This window comes from Letharia columbiana (assembly GCF_014066305.1).
Source record: "Letharia columbiana isolate WasteWater2 chromosome Unknown Sc0000004_s0, whole genome shotgun sequence".
Classification (NCBI taxonomy): domain Eukaryota; kingdom Fungi; phylum Ascomycota; class Lecanoromycetes; order Lecanorales; family Parmeliaceae; genus Letharia; species Letharia columbiana.
This window is the reverse complement of record NW_023501040.1, coordinates 1,319,169-1,343,176: the sequence shown is the minus strand read 5'-3', so window position 1 is coordinate 1,343,176 and position 24,008 is coordinate 1,319,169. Positions and strand designations below refer to the sequence as shown.

The window sequence follows — 24,008 nt, the reverse complement described above, 5'->3', positions numbered from 1 at the left end:
TGGCTTCAGCGACACCAGATTTGTTCAAGCTACCAAGTCTCCTGCTTATACCTTCCTTCCTTCTCCATTGTCTCCATATAGCTCTCGGCGTCTTTCTGATCCATACGGCCGACATCTCTGAAGACATCGGCAAGCGCAGCGCGGACTGCTTGCGGCATCTTGCCCGAAGACCCACATACGTAGACTATTCCCCCACTATCATGAAGGAGGCGGTAGACAGAGTCTGATTGCTGGCGTATGAGATTCTGTACATAGACCTTGTGACCTTGATCACGCGAGAAGGCTGGGTGGACGGTCAATGGCATTCGCCTTTGCAGATCCTGCCATTCATCTTGGTAGAAGTAGTCGGCGGTTTCACTGCGACAGCCGAAGAATAAGAGACTGTGTCCAGTCCCCGCTACACCGTTTGCATGATGATTGGTGTTTTCTTCAACTTCGGTACCTCTTTCCTTTGCCCATTGCAACCTCTCCCAGACCAAAGATCGCATAGGCGCAACACCGGTCCCGGGACCAATCATGATAATTGGCCGCTCCGATTCGGCTTTTGTGATAGCTAAGCCGCCTTGCTGCAGTCCGACACGAAGTTTCGCCCCTACAGGCAAGTAAGCAAGATACCGAGTGCACACACCCTCTCTGATCTTCCTAATCACAGTCTTATACTTGACTATAGCCACCAGAAGCTCAAATCTTGCTGAGCCATCCGGGGTCTTTCTCAGTTGGCCACCACTCGCAATACTGAATTGCCGACCGCGCAGCTCTGGTAGAACATTCGCAGCCCATTGCCAAGGGACCTTGACGGACTCGAACTCTTGAAGTACTTCCAATATGCTACGCCTTGGCCTCGTGGTATAGTCGTATAATTCGTCTATGTACTCTGGCTTTGTGAATTCGAGGAGTCGGTCTTTGTGAAATTGGTTGCCTGTGAAATGGGCTATGAGAGAAAAAAAAGAGCGACGTGGTATGGCTGTGAGGTCGAGGTGCTCAGTCAGAAGTGTTCGAATCGTTGTACATGGTCCTGGTAGAGAGATTGGAGGCGATGGATAAAATACTTCTTCTATGTCAGCTTTGGTGGGAGTAAACTGGATCGGCTTATCTGCGATGTCAGTCCAGTCCAAGCGTTGCAGTAGGCGATCAACATCTTCTGGGAAGTTTTTGGGGAATATGGTGAGGACATCCCCCGGTCCATAGGCGATCGGATGGTTACTGCTGAATTCCAAATGACGTACATCTTGCCAATGTGTGCTAGGAGTGAGGCGTCGATTCTTCTCCAGCGTCACATTCAGATGTTGGGTGGCGGAGATGGCAGCAGATTTCGTCCTAGTGGGTTTCGCTGCTTCGGTCTCGTATTTTGCTTCCGCCGAGCCATCGATAAAGGACGTTCGCTCATCGCCGCCATTGGCCAGCTGCTTTGACGAACCATTGAGTGCGTTCTGACACAGCGCGAGAGTCCACTTTGGATCCAACAAAACGTGCTCCGAGATTGGAATTGTACCTTCCGCTAATGGAAACTTGGTCAGAAGGTGATGGCGAAAGTCATAAGACCAAGGAACGAAGCTTGCATCAAGCCTTCACTGAAAATCAGCCAATACTCTTTGCCATTCAAACAACCGAAGCATTGACCCTTCATCATGCTGTTCATCTGCTTCACCTCGAGGATATACCTCCTTTGCTCCTAATTGAAGAAGTCTCTTGTGAAGTTTTCGAGCCGCCCAGTTGAATCTAGTCAACGGGTCAGCCCCTGCCATGTGAATTCCTCCGTGAATGACCACGAGTACTTAGGATATGAGCTGTCTCCTAAGCCAAATGTTGTCAACTGGACGCCTTCAAGATACGAATATGGCAACTTCCTCCGGAGCAAGCTTTTCCAGAATAGCCTCGCATTAAGGGGTAGATCGCCTTGGCCTGTAGTCGAGATGACTACGATCACGACAGAGTAAGTCCTTAGGGATGACTAGCTTGTATCAGCTTTTGTGTGTGTGTGTTTTCCGCCGTTTCTCAGCTTGCCGTGTCAATTGTGTCCAGTTTAGATACATAGGTCCAGAAATGGATACGCTCAAGCATACGTCCGAGCTCTTCTGCATAGTCATATGCATTACCAGTCTCTGAACCATAAGCGACCAGAGCTGATCTGTTCTGCATTGGACACGCGATTTGCGTTCAACGTAGCCCAATAGAGAAGAAGGGGAAGCAAACACTAGTATTTGCCACCTTATGAAAACGGAATGACCGTCTTGCAAGTGATCTTCCCGGGCAACCAATCGTGATCCAAGCCTGTTACATCTAAAGAGGTGGGATTCATCCACTGGACAAGGCGGTCCTAGGAATAACTCGTCGTTGAGCCCCTTAGATTGCTTTCAAGATTGATCTTGTGTCCTTTGCCACAGTTGTGTAGTCGTGACAATTCACATGCTCAGACTCGCAGTGATGTATAAGGCTCGTGATATTATCTAGGGACGTTTCTTCACTTCGTATAGGAGAATTGTATTAGTGACTCTAAATATAGAAGTGAAGCAGTATCTAAGTACATTAGATAATCTGGTGAATCTGGTTGCAGTGAGATGAGTTGAGGCTTGGCAGTGAAGCTGCATGAAGGGTCCGCACGGGCGTTTTACTTAATCCGGCTTGGTGCTGAGGACTAGCGCGGCTTCCCTACATTTTCTTCTCTTCTGCTGTTCTGTTTGTAAAACCTCCTTCTTTCCTACTTCAAGAACGGTACTTTGTTTACTGACAACAAAAACTTCCTCTTACCTTCTCACACCTTGATTCGGGCACGCTTGAGCTACCCTCATCCTCCTTGTCAAGTCATTTCCTCAAAGGCATTCTCAACCTCGCCTTTCCTCAATCCAAAAAGCCTATCAGCAGCTTCAAGCTCACTACAACTTCTCAACACAAATATGTCTGCCGTTGATAGCATCACCGAGAACATGGCCGCCACCTCTATTGCTCCGATTGCACCAGAAGGAGCAAACAACATCTCCGGTGGCGAGCCCATCAACGCTGCCGAGAACGAGGCAGTCATTGCCGCAGCTGCTGAGGGCCGTCGTCTTTACATCGGAAACCTCGCCTACGCGACCACTGAGGGGGAACTCAAGTCCTTCTTCACCGGCTTCTCAGTGTATGCTCTTTACTCAGACTTTGTCTGTGCCTCAAAATGCTAACACATACATCAAGCGAGACCACGTCCATTCCCACCAATCCTCGTACCACCCGACCAGTTGGTTACGCCTTTGTCGACCTCTCTACTGCAGAAGAAGCACAGAAAGCCATCGCCGAGCTCGCTGGCAAGTTCATCCTCGACCGTAAAGTCTCCGTACAGCTGGCTCGCAAGCCTGAGACCGCCGCCGAGAAGCAGGCCGCGGCTGCTAGTGGTGGAGAGGGCCTTAGTGGTGGGGAGGGCCGTCGTAGGAACTCTGGCCGCGGTCGTGGACGTGGCCGTGCTCGTGGTGGACGTACTGGTCGGGGTGGTCGAAGCGTAAGCCCTGTCTCGATCAAATTTTCCAACACCTTCACGCTAACACAAGGATGTTACTAGCGTCAAGCCAACGCTGGTGAAGATACCAATATCCCAGGCCAGGCCTTGCCCTTAACAGAGACCACCAACGAGGGTGCACCCGCAACCAACGGAGCAGAAGATAAGGCCCGTGCTCCTCGCCAACCCCGTCAACGTGGACCGCCTGAGGATGGAATCCCCTCGAAGAACAAGGTCATGGTGGCCAACCTCCCTTACGACCTTAGCGAGGAGAAGGTAAGCTTTAGTGGGTCCCTAACATCTACAGGATTCATCTAACACAGTGATCATAGCTCAAAGAACTCTTCTCTGCCTATAACCCTACCGCTGCCAAGATCGCTCTTCGACCTATCGCCCGCTACATGGTCAAGAAGCTGCAGGCCCGTAACGAGCCCCGTAAGGGTCGTGGATTTGGTTTCGTCTCTCTAGGATCGGAGGAGCTGCAGCAAAAAGCTGTCAGTGAAATGAACGGCAAGGAGGTGGAAGGCCGCGAGATTGCTGTAAAGGTCGCTATCGACAGCCCTGGCAAGGAGGACGTCGACCCCGAGGCCGCTGGCACGGCTCCTCTCACCGAGAATGGAGTTGTCCAAGCCAATGACCCTCCTGCGACTGAAGCTGCCTAATCTGCCCCGGCACAGAGATGCGTTGCTTCACTGTTTACATCGATCTCACCGTCTTTGTTCACATCGAATGCTCGCAGAAAAATGGAGTGGGAATCTTGGCGGCTCTCTCAGTATCAAAACTCATGCATGCATTTAGAGCGACTGATTTCCTTCTCTGCGAGGTGGTTTAGAAGCTCGATATGGCCGCATTAACGAAGATACTGTTCCTTGTACTACCATTACGAAATGCTTATCGCCCGCCACCACTGTATTCTAGAATTAGATAGTCGATGAGGTGATCCAAGTTCGAAAAGTTTGATATACAACTTGATGCAAATTTGAGCTTCCTCAACCGTATGGTAAAGCATGTGGCAACCCAATATACCTGTCGAGCTCCGTCTTAAGAAAAAAGGGGTCTCTGGAGCTAGCGCGCTTATCGATAACAGATGCGTCCCACTCGTCTGCACTCCATTCCAACGACAACCAATTTGTGAGCCAACAGCGAGCATTGAACCCTCAATTGCCCCGACTATCAATGAAACTTAGGTAACAAACAATCTGCCCACCTATTTGCACATACAAAGTCCAATAAGATGTGGGAAGTCGACCCTGAAACCAAGACCAAGGTGCCCCTTTCTCCTCCTACCAAGTCAATCCCTTCTGACCGATATCCTTGCAGCTCGCAGCCCTGCAAAAACGCCCCGGAAACACAACCTGCATCGACTGTTCCGCCCCATCCCCGCAATGGGCCTCTCCCAAATTCGGCACTTTCATCTGCCTGACATGCGCCGGCCTGCACCGCGGCCTAGGCGTCCACATCTCCTTCGTACGTTCAATACAGATGGACTCTTTCAAGCCTGCCGAAATAAGCCGTATGGAATTGGGCGGCAACAACAACTGGAAGGGATTCTGGGAGAGCAAAAGCGGACAGAAGTGGGGAAAGCCGGGGCAAGGAGGGGACGGGGAGGCGATGCGGTTGGTGGGGGATAGATACGGAGGCGATGAGGGCGAGGAGTATAAAGAGCGATTGGGGTGCAAAGTCGAAGGACGGGAGTTCTCCGGGATGCCGATCAAAGAGCGCAAGAAGATGGAATCCCGCGGCGTGGAAACATCGACCGCGCGCACATCGTCCCCGCTCGCCGGTGCGGGAGCACGGTCACAGAAATCGCAGAATGAGGATTTCTTCGCGAGGAAAGGGAATGAGAATGCCACGAGGTCTGATGGATTGGCGCCGAGTCAAGGCGGGAAGTATGGAGGATTCGGCAGCGAGCCAGCCGTGCCGACTGCGAGACAAGGGAGCGGAGGGGCTTTACCGGGGGTGGACGATTTCCAGAAAGATCCCGTGGCGGCATTGAGCAAGGGGTTTGGATGGTTCACGAGTACGGTGGGGAAGGGGGCGAAGACGGTCAATGACGGCTGGATACAACCTACCGCCCAAAAGGTACGCTTCCCTTCCCACAGCTTACACACCTACCTACCTACCTCGAACCTTGAGCGATCGGACTGATAGTGTGGGGGTGTCCAGATAGCAGAAGCGGACCTCGCGACCACCGCCCGCCTCACCGCCGCCCAAGCGGCCAAGACCATCCAAACGGGCACCAAAGGCGCCGCCGATCGCTTCAACAGCTTTGTGGAGGACACGGGCGCCGGGCCTTTGGGTGCTACGGCTGGGTCGAGAGGGGCGGTCGAGCCGGAACGGAGGGACTTCTGGGATTCGTTTGGGGATGCGGGGGCGGAGAAGAAGAGTTCAAGCGGGGCGATCGGCACGGCGGCGATGAGGAAAGGTGGTGGTGGGAGTGGGGGGAAGGAGGAGGGATGGGGTGATTGGTAGAGGGGATGTTTTGCAGAAAAAGGGGGGTTTGGGTTGCCGGGGTTGAGTATTTGGTAGAAATGTTAGACGATGGACCGAAATGTATCATTATACCTCTATGCTACAATAAGAGCGTCAACCCTCCCATCCACCCACCATCCACCCATCCATCCATCTCACGCCCTTCAAAACCCCCTCAACTCCTTCAAAAGCACCTTCTCCCTCTGCCCCACCACCCTCTCGAAGCGATCAGCACCCATGACGAACGTGCCCCTGCCGCCCGTCAAACTTCTCAAATGCTTCAGATAGCCCACCATCTCCTTCAACGGCACCCGCGCCGTGATGTTCCGCTGCCTGCGGCCGTCGACCGCGATGCCTTGCCCCCGGGTCTGGGAAGCGGACGGGCCGAAGGGGTCCGGGGGCGCGTAGACTCTGGCGACGTCGATCCGAGGCAGGGGGTCGGGGGTGGAGTTGACGGCGGGGCCGGATGTGACGCCGGCGTCGTCGAGGGACATGATGTGCCCGCCGCGGGAGGAGGAGATGTCGTTGACCACGGCGCCTAAGCTGGCTTCGTCGACGCTGACGGTGACGTTCATCACCGGCTCCATAAGGACCGATCCGTTCTCCAGAGCGGTTGCTTTGAGCGCTGCCTTTGTGGCAAGGCGTGCGGCGGAGGAGAGAGCAGCGGGGGTGGTGTCGGTGCCGAAGATGTGTTTTCTGGGGTCGAGGGTTAGCAGAACGTGGGTATTGTGCAGCTGAAAGGCGTAATTGATGCCGCGGCTCAAGGCGGCGAGAGCGCCGTTTTTGAGGGCCGAGTGGAGGGAGGGGATGGAGAGGTGGGGTGGGAGGTCGCCGTCCCAGGGCTCGGCTTCTGAGGCGTCGTCTGTAGTTGGTTTAAGAGATATTGTGACTCTATTACCGTCTTCGTAGGCTGAGTATGCGTATTCGTCGTCCAGGGGGATTTGAGTGGTTTCGGAGAGAGGCTCGACGTGGGCTATGCAGGAGGCACGGCCCTGTTTTCCACCTTGCTCTTTGTCGAAGACGTAAATATCTGGCGAAGAAGCTTCAAGGATGGATTCTCGGTACGCGATCTCGATTTTACCCATAGCAGCTTTAGCTTTCATGTCGTTGACAAGGCGGTCTCGGGCAATCTCGAGGTGGAAATCGCCCATGCCGCTTAACAACGTTTGGCCCGATTCTTCGTCCTCGGAGACTTGCAGACTTGGGTCTTCCCGGATTAGTATGTCTAAAGCACTCTTGACAGTCTTCTCCTCGCTCATGCTGTGCGGCTCGACGCTTGAGAAGAACACTGCAGGAGGGACCTCGATGGGTCGGAGCTGCAGCGTGTTTAGAGGAGAGGGCGGCCCTGATTTAGGATTCGCGCCAGTGTACGAGATCAGTGTGTCACCTGTCCTCGCATACTTCAAGCCAGGAATGACCCCAATCTGGCCTGCTGGAATGGTATCGATCTGGACTGAGTCGGAAGCATACATCTTGAGCAGCTGTGGCGCTCGTTCGGAGACTTGGAGATTTGTATTGAATAGCATAGACTGGCGTTTTATACTACCTGAGTAGACCCGGACGTAGACCAGTGTGCCACGGCGAGAATCATGGACGACTTTGAAGGCTAGAGCGCATGATTCCAGGTTCTGGATTAGGGCTGTGCTTTGTTTTTTGAACTTGGCAGTTGAAGCTTTTGACTTTGGCCCAATTCCAGCGGACACCAGTTTTCCACTTAGCAAGCTTGAGAGGGTTCCTTCCACGCCGCCGAGGTTGATCTCGGGATCTAGAGCCTCAATGGGGCTTGGTAGTAGTTGGATAACAGCATCGAGCAGAGGCTGAACGCCCATGTTCTGGAAGCTTGCGCCAGCAAATACGGGGACGATATTGGATGACTGATTCAGAACGCATCGCCTCAAGGATATCATGATGTCTTCGCTTGCAATGGCGAGATGATCTTCATCGACCTCCAGGTATTTCTCAACCATACGTTCGTCATGCTCACTCAAAAGCTCAACAAGCGCTCTCCTAGCCTTCTTGATTTCTAGAGCGAACTCTGCTTCAGATGACGGAAGATCGTCAATAGAGATGACTTGAAAGTCCTTGCCATCCCCTCCCTCAGTCCATTTGAAAGACCGAAGTCCAATCGCATCTCCTAGTCCAACAAATTTGCCCCTTCCCCCTTCCCACCAAGGCACCTGGCAGACTGCCGGCCACGCGTGAAGACGCGCAGCAATCTGCTTAACGGTCTCACCAAAAGCCGCACCATCCCGATCAAGTTTATTCACATAGATGATCTTCGGAATGCGGTACTTCGCGGCCTGGTACCACACCTTTTCTGTCTGTGCCTCGACGCCTGCTACGCCATCGAGAATACAGACCGCGCCATCTAGAATGCGCAATGATCTAAGGACTTCGAAGGTGAAGTCTGCGTGGCCGGGCGTGTCTATTAGATTGATGTTGTGAGGCACGAGGTTGCTTGTATTTGCGGAAGTGTTTTGAAGGTCGCCGACGGACAGAGGCGGCCAGTGGAATGAGATGGCGGCGGACTGTATTGTTACGCCTCGCGCTCTCTCTGCGGGCAAGAAGTCGGTGACAGTGGAGCCTTCGTCTACATCTATAATATCCATAAGAACATGAAGACGGGAAAACTCAAGCCTCTGGTTTGCGAACGAGGTTTTTGCGAATGAGCTGCCTTCTGAAAAGAAATACGGATGTGCAATGGATACTGGAGATTGAGATAGAAAAGAAAGAAAACACCATACTTCCTATTCGTCTTGTATGCCCACTATAGTAGAGCATGCGCTCCGTGGTCGTCGTCTTGCCCTTGTATTTCGTAAGCATTGCGGCCAGAAGCTATATTCGGTTCATGACATACCGCATCGATATGGGCAATGATGCCAATATTCCTCGTTCTGGATACCTCTGTTGAGACATCTTGAGCTTTTCTCTGTAATGCAACACTGAAAGCACGTCTCGCGCTGTGAATGAATAGGTATCGACTACTTGGCTTATACAACCGGCGGCTCGAAGCCCGCCCAAGTTGCATTTACTCGGGCTATTTATTGACAAAAGGTCCTTCAAAATCGATGACCAAATTTAGATTCCTTGACCGAGGGACACAATGACCCAGCGGGAGCGGGTTGCTAGCACATACGCTAACATGCAGGGGCTACCTTAAGGTACACACACTCTAAGGTACTAGTACATTACCTTACCTTACTGGCGGTGGTGTGGTCGCGAATCGTAGCCCGACTCTTGTACTTTAAACCTCGTAGAATACCTTTTCTTCCTCTTCTCCCACTTCTGCCTTTCCTTCCTCATCAACCCAGAAGTTGACGAATGCTCCAGACATGATAACATACATCGGTATCCCGCTCGCCGTACTGGGTGTTCTACCAATCCTCCACACGACCATAAATTCCCTGGTCACCATCCATAAGGTCAAACAATCCCTCAGACACAATGGACTCTTCGAAGCCACCACTCGCAGCGGTCTCATGTCCGGCATTATGGAAGTCACCCTGCCAATACTCAGCATCACGCCCCTAGACCGCGAAGAGGATGCCGAATACTGGAAACTGAATCGTAGACCTTCCACGCTAAAGGGTGCAACATGGACCATCTTCAACTAGAATTTCCTAATTACGGGGTCCAGACTCTATAAATGCAGTATAGTGATGAGCTACAAATTCCGCATAGCAGGAATCGATTTCGAAGGATTGATGGCACTTCTGCTCGATAGAGGCGCTGTGCCGGACATTAAAGGTCTGCATATGTTGAGGGTTTCTGGATTGTGGACGCCGACTGGGACGAGTCTGTTGTTGAGTCCGGATACGCTGGATAATGTTTCGAAGGTATCAGTGTCCAACTATTCAGACGGAGTGCTGAGCTTGACGTTGCATTGGAATTCAGCTTGGGATCAAAGGGACCCTAGCCACCTTTCGCCGGGCTGGAGGCGACTCCACTTATCTGTAGATCCCAACGAGACACATCATGATGCCTTGGAGAAGCAGCCTCCCCGTCCCAGGCCCACATCAACTCGTTTTCGTCTTGGTCATGTCGACTCCTCGGTCTCAATCGCCCATGCGGTTTGGGAGCACAAGAACAACCCTCTAGCATCATCTCCTTCGCTAGACCACGTCCGCTCCGGTCCAGCTTCGAATTGGACCCCATCTTTGGTTCTTGCGCTTGGGCTCTCCAGGTCACTCCCCCTATACCATCATCATCTCGACCATCAACTCACCGGCTTGGCCACCCGTGACACCAATCCATGCGGCATTCTTGTCATCCTCGGACTCGTGGATGAAAGCGAAGCCCCGCCTTGGGAAACGAAGTATGATCCGAATGGGCGTATTCTCATAAACCATCTAAGTTTTGCTGCTAAGTCAAGAGCAGTCCAAGATGAAATGACGATGAGGCCAGAGCAGGCAGACACTGCAAGAAGGAAAAGGCAAGCAGAAGGAATCCGTCAATTTGGCAGGAGGAGCACGCGATGAGTGTTTGCACTGTTTCGAAACGATCACGGGAATGGAGTGATCAAGGCGGGATGACCATTAATGACTTGAAATTTCTCGAGAGTAACGAAGTACCCTTCTGCAACGCGGCGTGCGTTATGGGTCTCTTTTGAGAAGTGTGTACGAAAGAGGAGAGCACGGTTGCCCTAGACAACCGAGAATCTGTACAGCATTGGAAGAGAGTCCGGCTGGGATGACCGTGTATGTAGTGCCACTCAATAGTCCTTGTTAGCTAGCGTTCAGATACTTTTGGTTTGACCTCTGTCTTCTCATGTCTTTGTCCGCTCTGCGAGCATGGTTCAAGCTGTTGCCCAGACCTTCAGAGTCTCTACGTTCTTTTTCGAGATTGCTTTCTGTGACATGGTCCAGCATGAACCTTCCAAGCAGGCCCTTTCTCCATCTTTGAATCATCCATAGTGCTGAAGCATCAACATCCGGCGTGCCTCCTTTTTTGTAGCCTTCCAGTCTTTTGTGCCACAGCGCTCAAAAAGTCTATGATATCATTTGTAGGCGACGAATAGTCTGCATAGATCTGTGGATCATAGATGTTCATCTGATAGAGTAGGTAGTCTGCTAAAGTCGTCGGAGGAATGATGGTGTCCTTGACGCTTCCACACAGGGCAAGTTTGAGCATGGACTTCTGCATTCGGCACGTACGGGACAAAGACACCGGGCGTATCCATCAAGTAGACGCCCTCATTGTTCTCATCGCCCTCGATAATCTTTACCGTCGTTCCAATCTTTCGAGTCACTCCAGGTTGAGCGCCAGTGTGTGCCGCCTTCCCCTTGTGGACACCGACCTGCCGTAGAGCATTCAGAAGAGATGACTTGCCCACATTGGGCATTCCGACAACCATCATCCTGGAGCCCATCAGGGAATCTTTGGCTGCAGCGTGGTCGCGAGCGAAGTTGAGAACTTTTCGGATAGAGCTTTTATCCTTGTGGTCAGAGAAAAGTACTGAGCTGGGCTGTTGCCATTCTTGAATCAGCCGTTCTCTCTGTACGAGGTCAGTCTCCACCCTCAGCATGATGATGCGAAGGTCTTGCAACATACATACACTTTTGTCCTGCTGCCTGCCTTCACTGCCCAGATCCTTCTTTGTGTAGACAATCAATCTTTCCCTTCCAGCTAGATTTTCCTCGAAGAGCGGGTTGCGAGATGTGAGCGGTACTCGATAGTCTCGGCATTCAATGACCAGGTCTATGTACGTGAGCATCGTCTTCATCTTATTTAGACCTGCGCGGTGATGGCCTAGAAAGTAAGAGCGAGGGAGGGAGTCGAGGGTGGGGAAGACCCTTCGCGGCACGAAGGAGGCCATTGAGGGCGTCGTGACAGCAAGCCATCATGTGTGATAGTCTTCTTGCATAATAGCCTGCATGGTATGTTGAGGTCGAAGCAGCAGGAAGCTTTTGTGAGATTGGAGAGTAACCTTTGGCTTTGACTGAAATCATCCTAAACCTGCCAAGCTCGTAAGCCCCCTCGGGTTAGCGTCTTTCTAGAATGCATAAATGACAGGGTGACAGCGAGAATTGCCAAGCATTGTAATCACATTTGGAAGTCAGATCCTCTTCTAGTGGTTCACACCATGTACTAATAAGTACAGAACGTCTCCCACAAATCCAACCTTTTGAGCTCAGGATGAGTCGTCCGTCCGTCCAGAACTGTAAGTTTTGAGCACAGCAATGATCACTATGACTAGACTTGTCAGTTCTCGTCCATTCGGTCTATCCCGCGGGTCTGGCTGGTCTGGGTGTTGCTGGCAACAGATATCTTCTCGGAAGCCAGTCGGAAAAGGTGGAGGTCGAGCTGAGATCACGGATGGATGTCGTCAAAAACGATCTGGGGATCGTGAAGGAGGACGTCACAGGCCTTGTGGACATGGAGCGTCGCAAAGCTGATGCTGTGGAGAGGATGCTGGATTGCGGAAAGAAGAAGAAGAAGTGAGAGGTCATGGCAGGATGGATGTTGCTATTGGCTTGCTTTGCATTGCTTAAAAGCGTATACCAAAGAAGGAGTGGGAGTTTCTGGCAGGATGATTGTTGCTATTGGCCTGCTTTGCATTGCTCAAAAGCGTATACCCTATGATTATTGCTACGGCAGAAAACGCTAGACAACAGTCTCAACTTAAGAAGTACCAACGAGCTTGATACACGAGCCAGAGGAGCCTGCGATCAAGCCTCCTCTTTCAACTGCTAGTGTAACAACGGGGGGCCCAGAAACATTCACCATCTGCCCAAATCAGGTCGCCACGAGACATCTCACGCAGGCGACCCCTGGAGCTGTGCTCCCCACCACTGTAGGATACACCCTAGTTATCTTTGGTCCTGGCTCGCCATATTGGGGACCGCCGTTCCTACAGGGTGACAACGATCTATTCGTCCAGACCACTGGCGCTGCCCCAAGCACTTTTTCAGCCGTAACAACGACACTAATACTCTCTGAACCGGTGACAGCTGGGACTGCTCCTTTGCCCACTGTTACCGCGAATCTCACAGCAGTAAGTCCATGTCTACTCCAGCTGATGGCCATTGGAGCAAATACGCCACGAGCCGCGTAACGAATAAAAGAACAAGCGCTGATTCTAGAGTGCAGGCCATTTGCCGGACCGTACCAGGCCTAGCTGTACCTTGTGTCACCCCGCCTCCAACCGTATCCTGCGGGCCCGCTGGCACATGCAGCCCGGGCATAAAATCCGACCAAACTAGCTGCGAAGCCGAATGCTATGGTGGACTTTGCGCCCCGGCCCAGGAGGGCGTAACAGTTGGCAGTTACCTATGCTCATGTCCCGACTCCTCTCCGGCCTGGACATGCATCACAAAGATCTAGCCTGCGACCGTAGTTTCGACTTGCAGCAAATCCAATGACATTTGGCTTTCGCACCGAGTAGAACATCTTGATCCCTAGCTTTCCTTAAAACAAAGCCTCTCCAGTCCTTGCTCATAATCATGCGAGGTAAGACATTATGCAAGTTGATACATTCCATACACGCAAGGGCTTGGCATTGCCCCTTCGTCACTTTCATGCGCATACTGCACGGACAGGTCATTTCGAGGTCTCCTTCGATGAAGGCCTTTGGCTCATATAAGATCTTTTGGCATCCATTCCTTCTGTCTTTTTCAACCACCATCACTCAGCTTTCCTTGGGATCACATTTCATTGTTAGCCTGCCTCACTGATCTCTTCGGCATGCACCTGCCTCGCGTGACCACCCTCGTCATCTATCTCATTGCTCTTGCCTCAGCCTCGCCCATTGCCTGGCCCGATGACAAGCTCGAAGAGGTCAACGCTCTGCGGGTGAGAGGTGTCTCAGAGGTGAGCAGACTCTCGCACGCGCTCAACTTTTCACCATGCCTTTATTCCTTCTGCAAGCTATCTTCGCCCCGCCAAGCGGACTCGATCGCCTTTCATTTCATCGATCTGGTTCCCATTCTAACACACCGTAGGCCGAGATAGCAGTCCGCATCCCACGACCGCTTACATCTCCCTCGCCTGCTCCGCTCTCGGAACCAGTCTCGTTTTTCGGACGCTCCACCAAGAGGAATGCAGATGTGTCGTTAGGTGCTGGCGGTGAAACGGCAAAGAGTCACCAAAGGAAGACACACTTCAGGGAGACTGTTGGCAGAAGGGGGGAGGAAATTGGAAGACGGCTATAGCGTGACCGGGAGCGTGAAAATCTGACAGAAAGGGGAGCTTGTGCACAATAGTCATTGCCCTAAGAAGTGCTTCAGATGCTACAGGGCCTGGGGCAAATTTAGAGAAACTCGCAGTGGGCGTTGTCTATCACTGAAGCAAGGTTCAGTAAATCAATTGCCACTGCACCGCTGCTTCCTTACTCACCTAGACACTAAGTTTGATTCCCCTCCCTGTCACTCTTCACTGAAAATATTACCCTGCCAATAAGACCTTCCATGTAGTCGGATGATGTAGAGATCCACAATGGCCCTCTGGGATCTCGGGCCGGGCTGAGCGGTTCAAGCGCTAAGCCTAGTTGAGGTTTCGAGCCCTGCCAATGTTGAACCCCGAACACCTTTTATTGAAAAAAAAAAAAAGAAGTAAAAATACACCCCCTTTTTATTGGAAAGCTTGCTTTCTCAATAGAGAGGTTTCGCAACTTAAATTACAATTTTAGTTGCGCAGGATTACGAGGGTCAGGGTCAAAACCTTGGCCTTTTTGGTTTTTTGGTTTTTTTAAAAAAATTTTTTTTTTTTTTACCCGAATTTGGGGAAGGGGTTTTTTTAAAATTTTTTTAAGGGGAAACCAGGGGGAAGAAAGGCGTTTGATTATACATTTGAGGCGTATACTAATAGTGTTGGTTTTTCTAGCGACTACGGTCTATACTTCTTATGAACGCATTAAACGCACTAAATGCTTATAAGATAATTCTACGAACTATAGAATACCTCGATAAGTATACTTTATAACTAGTCTATTACTTACTTTATAACTAAGACTAGATCTATTTTAGATAATATTATATCGAATAAGAAAGAAGAAAGTATTTTAAAAGAGTTACGAAATCTCTCTAATACTTAAGACTTAAAAATAAGAATAAATGCTACGCTAAGAGGCTAGTAATTAATTAGATTATCGAATTTTATTATTTCTACTCGTATTATTTAGAAGTAAGCTATCTCGCTTAATAACGTTAAGAGAGTTAATTAATTAAACTACTTAGCTTATCGCGGAAATCGTAGTTTAATTAATTAACTCTTTCGGCGCTATTAAGCGAGATAGCTTACTTCTAAATAATATAAATAGTTTAAAATATATCTTAATTCTTTATTTTCGATCTAAATACGGGTATACGCGAGTACGTTTAAAAGAGGAAATTGGAAAAGAACTTCAAAATCCTCAAATCTATCTTTTTAAATTTCTTTTCTTTTATTAAAAATATGATAATAAAGTAAGTTTATAAAGTTATAGAGTTAATTATACGCTTTTAAATAGTATAATATAGACGAAATTTAATAAGATATTCGTAAAGATATACTAAAATCTAAGATTTTTATTTAAATTATTACTAGAAGCAATAATCTAATTAATGTAAAATAACTTAATTATATTAATAAAGAAACTACTTTCTAAGTAAGTAATTCCTTATCAAGCCTTACTTGACGAAAGCCCTTACTAGAAGAAAGGCCTTTCTTAATAATTTCTAATAAGATACCGGCAATTAAAAATAAAAGCAACGTTCTTATTAATAAGCAAGATAGCAAGTAAGAAATCGGGAAATCGGATTTCTTAAGAAAACCCCTACGCTTAAGTATTCGCAATCCGCCTACTTCTATATAATACTATTTCTCTCGAAACCGACGTTAACTCTAGCTTTCTCATCGAAACTTCCACTCTTACCAACGTCTATTTCGTTTCTAAACGAGATCCCGAAGCTTCTTTCAATAATAGGCGAGAACTTAAAGAAATAACTTTCCCGTCGCGAAGATCCGACGTTCCTAAACGAGATCCCGAAGTTTCTTTCAGAAGTCGAGTTATCGTTTACGACGTAAAATATAATACTTTCTCGATACTTCTAGAAGGTCCTAAAGCTTCTTCTAGGAGTCGAGTCGTCGTTTCTTACGACGTGGGATGCGATACTTCCTCGATACTTCTGGGAGGTGCTTCCTCGATCCTACGGACGCTGGCATACTTATTCTTATAGTCCCGGACCAATTCCTAAACATGCCGAGGTTCTTCACATTTATCCACTTATTATACTGCGGTTTATATTCTTTTTATTTAATAAGATATTCCGTAGTAAAATCTCTTTCTTTAGCGATAACGCGCTTATTTAGAAGTCGATCGAGTTCTTAAGATCTAAAAGTCTTAATATTATCTTCGACGAAGATAGAAGATAACTTATTAGAGCGAGGCTAAGGCTAAATATATAAATTAACTTAAAGATTCGAATATAATTTTAATTATATTATAGTAAAAATTAAATATACTTTTTAGTTATTAAGAATATCTAATCGATAGATAAGACGTCTAACTCGTTCGAGAACTTTAAAGAAATTAACGAATTATAAATTATATTTTCTTTCGATAAGCTAAATAGCTAAAATATTATAGTTATAATATAATTATAAAAGTATATAATTATCTATATAAAAGAATTAAGGCTAATATTATTAATTATAATAAAATTTTAAATTTATCTAAATAAAGATAATAGTATTTAATATTTTTAAATAAGCGATATTCTTTAATATTAGTTACTTCTTATAGACGTCGAGATCTAATAACTAATTTAATAAGAAACTATAGAAAATTTTATTTAAAGATTTATTTAATAAAGTAGAAATAGCGTTATTATAGCTTGCTTAGATAGCTAAAATAATAATTAGCTAGATTATAACGTCGTTAAGTATAGATATCTAAAAGCGAATAGCAATCTTAATAATCTAATTAATACGCTTATTAAATCTATCGATTTACGAATAATAGATAATTAGTATATATAAAAGAATAAGATAGAGCTAAACTAGAAAATCTTGAATTTATATATACAGTCAATTATTAATTCGAGGTTATTACGTCTTTTAACTAGACTAACTAAGTTAGCTCGCTAGCCCTCTCGAGCTTTCTTATTAAAAATTTATATATAGAAGTTTTACACTTTAAAGTACTTAGCTTACGATATATATAGTTACTTCATAATTCCTTAAATTATAAAGCTCGCTTTACGCTTTCTAACGCTATAAAAATTATAAAGTTTAATCTACTATTAGTAAATTAAATAAATATTCAAATATAATAATCATTAATAGTTATATTAGACGCGTCCGAGATCGAATAATAATTCTTCTATCTATTTATTATTCTTTTATTATTCTACTAATTCTATTAATTCTACTAATTCCACTAATATAAATATAATCGTCTTCGATACCCCTCGTCCTAATTAAAGCCTCTTACTAACGCTTCTAGACTATCTCTTAGTAAATTCGCTATTACTGGTAATCGAGGCCGTAAGTAAGTTTAATAGCTATCTACTACTGCTTATAAACGCGTTGAAAAGACTCTTAAAAAGAGCTCTAAACGGATATATTCTCTTCTATATACTTCTCTTAAGCTAGCAATAGATAAGTTAAACTAATATTTAAATATTATAATTATATTAAACGCGTCCGAACGTTATATACTCTCTATAATTTTATATTAAATTATTATTTAGTAAGCGAAGAATATTACTATAACTTAATCTATTATCTTTACTATATTAAGAAGTAAGAGAAGAAACTATAATAGATAAATGCGGAGAATACTACGGAGAAATCAAGCGATAATAAGATTATTATCGTCAAGAACACGGCTTAACTCTTCAAGATCCCACGTTATATACTCTTTATAATTCTATATTAAATTATTACTTAGTAAGCGAAGAATACTACTATAACTTAATTGTTTTATATCAAATTATCACTTAGTAAGCGGAGAATATCACTATAACTTAGCCTATTATCCCTACTATATTAAGGAGTAAGAGAAGAAACTATAATAGGTAAATGCGGAGAATACTACGGAGAAATTAAGCGACAATAAGGCCATCATCGTCAAGAACACGGCTCAGCTCTCCAAGATCTCATATTATATCAGTTATCCACTCAGTCAGTCACTCAGCTAGCCACTCAGTCTAATACTCTACAAAAAGAGGAGTAAGAGGAGGAACTATAACAGGTAAATGTGGAGAATACTGCGGAGAAACCAAGCGGCAATAAGGCCACCATCGTCAGGAACACGGCTCAGCTCTCCAAGATCCCACGTTATATGCTCTCCACGGTTCCACATCAAATCATCACTTAGCAAGCGGAGAACACCACTACAACTTAGCCTGTCATCTCCACTACATTAAGAAGTAAGAGGAGGAATTACAACAGGCAAATGCGGAGAACACTGCGGAGAAACCAAGCGGCAACAAGGCCACCATCGTCAGGAACACGGCTCAGCTCTCCAAGATCCCACGTCATATACTCTCCACGGTTCCATATCAAATCATCACTCAGCAAGCGGAGAACACCACTGCAACTTGCCCTGTCATCCCCACTGCATTGATATAGTACATCACTGCAATGACGTCACAAGAGGAGGATCTACTGCGACGATCACAGCCAATTGGGCCTCTGCAGGAGGAACATCGGACGATACATATTTGGACGAATTGAAACCGTCCGATGTCTTGCTCTGACAGCTATTTCATTATTCGAAAGATTTCACTACGGCAGGAGATAATGTGGGATTCACACCACTAATTAGCATGTTGTCTTCATTTCTTTCCGGTATTTCGATACTCTTTCTCTGTTTTTTGTAGGCAATTATTACGGATTAATCCTTTACACTTAATACACCTTCCTAATTAGACCTTAGTACGCCTCTCTCCGTATATATATATTTATATATAGGTCAAAAACGTATAGTAAGCGATTAGAGTTCGATTTAACTTAGGGCTAGGGCTAAAATTCGATTTAACTTAAAAAAATTCAACTTCATAAATTTAATTCATAAGTCTTTACTTATTAAATATAATAACTTAATATCTAGCTTAGTAAAAAGAGCTTTTTATAATTTACTAAAAAATTTATAATTATAATTTAAAATAATTTACTTTAATAATCTTTAATTAATCTTTCGAAGTTATTAGAGTAGATAATATACTTAATTCTTAATAATAAAAATCGACTTATTAGAAATTAATGTAATTCTTCTAGAAAATTTATTAATAATAAATATAATTATATCGTAGTCTTTAGTAGAAGTTAGTAGAGCGAGAATAAAATTAATTATTAAGATATAAAATAGTATAGATAGAATAAGAATAAGCTATAGAGATTTATATAATAGATATCGAGGTATTTAATAGAGCTAGTATTAAGAATAATATCGAATATACTTTTATAGCTAACGTATAAGACTACGTATATATTATTAGCGAGATATATCTTTATAGTATTTAGCGAATTCGATATAATAAGACTAATTAAAGTAGATAATTTCGAAGAAGATTTATATATAAATGAGTAATATATAGAGTTAACTCGATATAAAAGTATAGTCGTTAATTAATATATTAACTTTCTATATAAGATCGTCGCTACTCTAGGAAAAAGAAAGAGAAGCGATATTCTCGCCGACTTAGTTATTAAAATTAAGTATTTTTAAAATCTTATATTATTCTAAGTTCTTTTAATAATTATCGAGAATTTATTAATATAGCTTTAAGCTTACTTTTATAAGAGTAATAGCGATATATATATAACTATATAAAGTATTAAGCTTCTTAATAATATCTTAATTAAAAGCTACTATTTTAATAGTAGCGAAATTCGAAAGTCTTAATAAGACGTTTAATATAATATATTCCCTTCTCGATTTATAACGAAACTCGAGATTTTAGAAACGCTAGATAAATTTCGATATTTAAATAAGATAAAGATTTAATTTAGTCGTTAAAGACGTAGATAGAAATATTTATTTAGATATATTAAGAGCGAAGTCGTAATTTATATAGATTACTATCTTCGACGTCGACTTAATTATATATTTTATTTTTCGAAGTATTTATATAATCTTAGCGATTTCGAGTTTTATAGACTAATATCTTATTTTAATATTCTTAAGAAGATAGCTTAAGAATAAGATTAATTAAACTTAAGAGCGTTTAGAGTAATTATCGATAAGCTCTTCTTTAATATAATAAATTATAGCGCTAAATTCGAATTTACTAATATTAAGATCTATATAAAGTATAATCTTATTATTAAAATAAATTAGAAATAATAAGATTAATAGTGCTTACTATAGCGCTTAAAAAGTATTTTTCTCGATATTAATTAATAGGCTAAGAATAAAGCGAGAAGTAAAGTTTTTTCTTTTTTATTCGACTTTAGAAGATATAGTAAGTATTATAATTTTTCGATTTTAAAGAGACTTTACTATAATAGTATAGTTGACGATATAATTATATAATTAATCTATTATTTTTAAATAAGTTTTTAACTTAAAAAGAATTTTCGGAAATAAGAGCTTAGTAATTACTTATAATTTATTCTCGACGATTTAAAGTCTAAGAGAATCGATTTTTTATTTAAGTAAGTATATTAATAAATAGCTAAGAAATACTTTCTTCGAATTTACGGATATCTCTAATTTTATAAAAAAATCGAAGATTTAATAAAGATAATCGAGATATTTTTTTAAGGTTCTCGAATAGATAATAACGTTATTAATATATATTCTAGTAAATTATCTAAACTTATAAAATAATCTATCTATCTATCTCTATATATAGATTAATAAATTTTTATAATCTATAACTACTACGTTAAAAGTTTTTTAATTATAATAATTTACGATTATAAGTTTATAGCGATTAATAAAATATATATATTATTAATAAAAGAAGCTTACGTAGTTAATAACGCTAAGATATTAATAATTTTTTATTAATAATATTAAGTCTAATTATAAAGATAAAGAGTAGATATCTATTTAGATAATAGTATTTAATCTTCGAATATTAATAATAGCTTATTTTTTTCTTAAATCGTCGAGTATAATTCTATAGATAACGAAAATTAAAAAGTTAAAAGACGTTACTTCGATAATTTAGTTTAGTTTTTCTTATTTATAAAATTTATCGAACGTTTTATTAACGATATTTTTAAATTCGATACTAAGAGAGTAAACCCTCGCTATCTTACTAATATTCTTTTTCTAATTAGATTTTAATAAAATATATATTTATTCTTACTTCGATAAATCGGCGAAGTCGTTTTCTTATTAAAACGTTGGAAATTTCTTAATTACTTTCTTAATAAAAAAACTATTATTATAAATCGTAATCTTATTTAGTAAGATTATATTCATAATTATAATAATAATTATTACTTTCGAAATCGAATAAAAGAAAGTTATAGAAGTAGAAATTTCTAGAATCTTAGAAATTTTAGAGTTTCCCGAAAGGCTAGAATCTTTAGAAATACTAAGAAATTTTATAAGGGATTCGAGAATAGATGCTAAGTTAGAAGATAGCGGCGTTATAAAATATACGATAATTACTAATATAGCAACGATAGATATTATAATAATTTTATTAAAAATATATTTAATCTAGCTCTTCTAATATTTATTTTTAAATCGATAATTAATAAGTTTAATAATATCTTTTTTCTCGAATATAATATAGTAGTAGTTATTAAATTCGACTTTCTATATAATATCTAAGCGAAGATTTCTAGATATCTTAATTAATTAATTTAAATTATTTTTAATTAATATCGTAATTATAAAGAAGTCGATAAGATAAATATAAAGCGTTAAATCTATATAATTTAATTCGAAGAAAAAATTACGTTCTAATAAAGAAGTATAATATATTAATATTTATATCTAAGAATATAGGGGAATAATAGTAGATTTCTTAATATATATAAGATATATAATAATACGATCTTCTTTAATGCGAATTTCTATTAATACGAATATCTAATAGCTATTAATTAACACTCTCGATTAAAATATAAAAATATTAATTTCTTTAGATATTATAATATCTATATTAACTAGAATATTTACTTTAAGCTTATTAATAATATAAATTTTTCTCGACGACGTTATAGCTATAACGTTTTTACTAGAGAAGTAAAGAGATATAGTTATATATTTCGAAGTTTTATATCTATTAAATTCTAAGTCTCTTATTATAATAAGACTAGCTATATTCTTAACTAATAGATTTAGAAATATCTTACTTAAATAAATTTAATTTATTAAAATAATAAAGTAGCTTATATTTAAATAATTCTTTTTAATTTTTTTATTAAGTAGTAGCTTAATAGTAGCTCTTATATAATAATAATTACGAAAAGTATAATTAATATTAATCTTAGAAGTAAAGTTAGCTAACGACTTAATAACTTTTCTAATAAAATCTTATTCTTCGAAATTAGACTCGCGAGATTCTCTAATAAAAGATTTCTTAATAAAAGAATAAGGATTTCTAGATAATTCCTCGATAAAAGAATATACCTCGATTACGAAAGAAATTTTCGAGCGTTTTTTAAATGAAAAATCTAGATATAAAAAAGACTTAGAATAATAATCTCGATCTAAATTATTAAGATAGCGATAAAGTTTATTATTAGAGAAGAAAATCTTATAATAATAGTGATATTAATAGTAAAACGCTAAAATAAGAGTAATTTTAGCTATGTTAGTAAAATACTTTATAACTTCTACGAAGTATTTATCTATTTTATCTTTTTAGCGAGATTAATAATAATTTAAATTCTTATTAATATAGTAGTTATTAGACTCGCTTAGATTCTAATAAATATTCTTATTCTAAGATATAGATTTAGATTTAATATTCTTATAAGAAGATAGTAATAATTCTTTCTTATTAACTTAATATATTATTCTCTATAATCGTAATAATCTATTTTAATTACGATTAAAGAATTTAGCGTTTAATCTATTTACTTATCTTTCGAATCTATTATCTTTATAGCGAGAATTCTATTAGCTTAACGATATCTAAGAACTAGATAAATTAATATTTTCTTCTATAATTTATAGAGATTATCGAGAAATTAATAAGATAGAATTTAATTATCGTTACTAATAGAACTAATTAAGCTAATTAATAAAGTTATTCTTATAATTATTATATCTTAATAAGAATTCTTAATAGAATTACTACTAAGAGTATAAGAAAGAAGAAAAAAATAGCTTTAAAAATTTACTTTAATAAAAGTTATTATTTATATACTAACTAGATTACTTAAATAGCGTTAATACTTTCTTATTAATATACTATAAAAGATTATAATTTTATTATATTATTTTAAATTAAATACTCGACTTAATATCGATCTAATTTAGAAATTAATCTAGAATTATCAACGACGTCGACTTAGAAATATCTTATCGAAATTCTAATAAAAAGTTATTTTAGACTATAATTAGCTAATTATAAATACTAGCCGAAAAGGTATAATATATCCCATGGGATATTCCATATCAAGTGATACTATATCGTACCCGGGTATGATATGGGTAGGGTCGGATACCATACCATTTTTCTAATATGGGTTCGGGATCTTGGCGGGATATCCCACGGTATGGTATATCTATGGAATTATACCATGGAATAGTATATATATGAGATATCCCTACTGAGATTTCTATATTTATAGAATAATCCGACTGAGATATATAGAATATATTTATTCTTCTTTATTAAGAGAGAGGGAATATAAAGAGTAATTTAATATAGCTATTTATCTTTTTATTAATATTAATAATTAGAATAATAATTAGAACTATAAACGTCTCTATTCTTCTTCTTAAAATTATAATATAAAAGAATATTCTAAATTTTAAATCTTTAAATATTATAAGGATAAAATTCTATAATTATCTCTATTTATATATTCGTCTTAACGCGTTAGATAAGCTTAATAAACTTTATATTCGTCCTTCTCTCAAATCTTAACTTACTCTTCTATTCTACTCTATCTTAATTCTATTAAATATCTTAAGTCTACCTCTATCTAATTAAACTTATTAACTATT

General features: G+C 41.4%; 8 protein-coding genes across 8 annotated transcripts; 5 read left to right on the top strand and 3 right to left on the bottom strand.

Annotated features, from left to right (window-relative positions):
• Nucleotides 1-29: 29 nt before the first annotated feature.
• HO173_002382 (uncharacterized protein) lies at nt 30-1,745 on the bottom strand (the record flags this gene model as incomplete). Its single annotated transcript, XM_037304316.1, has 2 exons — nt 30-1,566; nt 1,621-1,745. 2 exons carry the CDS (start codon nt 1,743-1,745, stop codon nt 30-32), a joined length of 1,662 nt encoding a protein of 553 aa, XP_037169111.1.
• Nucleotides 1,746-2,894: 1,149 nt separating this feature from the next.
• On the top strand, nt 2,895-4,131 carry HO173_002381 (uncharacterized protein; the record flags this gene model as incomplete). Its single annotated transcript, XM_037304315.1, has 4 exons — nt 2,895-3,115; nt 3,172-3,472; nt 3,533-3,745; nt 3,802-4,131. 4 exons carry the CDS (start codon nt 2,895-2,897, stop codon nt 4,129-4,131), a joined length of 1,065 nt encoding a protein of 354 aa, XP_037169110.1.
• Nucleotides 4,132-4,703: 572 nt separating this feature from the next.
• HO173_002380 (uncharacterized protein) lies at nt 4,704-5,941 on the top strand (the record flags this gene model as incomplete). Its single annotated transcript, XM_037304314.1, has 3 exons — nt 4,704-4,736; nt 4,790-5,551; nt 5,636-5,941. The coding sequence occupies 3 exons, from the start codon at nt 4,704-4,706 to the stop codon at nt 5,939-5,941; spliced, it is 1,101 nt and encodes a 366-aa protein (XP_037169109.1).
• Nucleotides 5,942-6,105: 164 nt separating this feature from the next.
• HO173_002379 (uncharacterized protein) lies at nt 6,106-8,969 on the bottom strand (the record flags this gene model as incomplete). Its single annotated transcript, XM_037304313.1, has 3 exons — nt 6,106-8,537; nt 8,686-8,746; nt 8,799-8,969. 3 exons carry the CDS (start codon nt 8,967-8,969, stop codon nt 6,106-6,108), a joined length of 2,664 nt encoding a protein of 887 aa, XP_037169108.1.
• A 304-nt stretch (nt 8,970-9,273) lies between these two features.
• HO173_002378 (uncharacterized protein) lies at nt 9,274-9,555 on the top strand (the record flags this gene model as incomplete). Its single annotated transcript, XM_037304312.1, has 1 exon — nt 9,274-9,555. One exon carries the CDS (start codon nt 9,274-9,276, stop codon nt 9,553-9,555), a length of 282 nt encoding a protein of 93 aa, XP_037169107.1.
• Nucleotides 9,556-9,600: 45 nt separating this feature from the next.
• On the top strand, nt 9,601-10,419 carry HO173_002377 (uncharacterized protein; the record flags this gene model as incomplete). The annotated part of the gene is made up of 1 exon (XM_037304311.1): nt 9,601-10,419. The coding sequence occupies one exon, from the start codon at nt 9,601-9,603 to the stop codon at nt 10,417-10,419; it is 819 nt and encodes a 272-aa protein (XP_037169106.1).
• A 557-nt stretch (nt 10,420-10,976) lies between these two features.
• Nucleotides 10,977-11,756, bottom strand: HO173_002376 (uncharacterized protein; the record flags this gene model as incomplete). The annotated part of the gene is made up of 2 exons (XM_037304310.1): nt 10,977-11,435; nt 11,496-11,756. 2 exons carry the CDS (start codon nt 11,754-11,756, stop codon nt 10,977-10,979), a joined length of 720 nt encoding a protein of 239 aa, XP_037169105.1.
• Nucleotides 11,757-12,076: 320 nt separating this feature from the next.
• Nucleotides 12,077-12,382, top strand: HO173_002375 (uncharacterized protein; the record flags this gene model as incomplete). Its single annotated transcript, XM_037304309.1, has 2 exons — nt 12,077-12,101; nt 12,147-12,382. The coding sequence occupies 2 exons, from the start codon at nt 12,077-12,079 to the stop codon at nt 12,380-12,382; spliced, it is 261 nt and encodes an 86-aa protein (XP_037169104.1).
• Between the last annotated feature and the right edge of the window lie 11,626 nt (nt 12,383-24,008).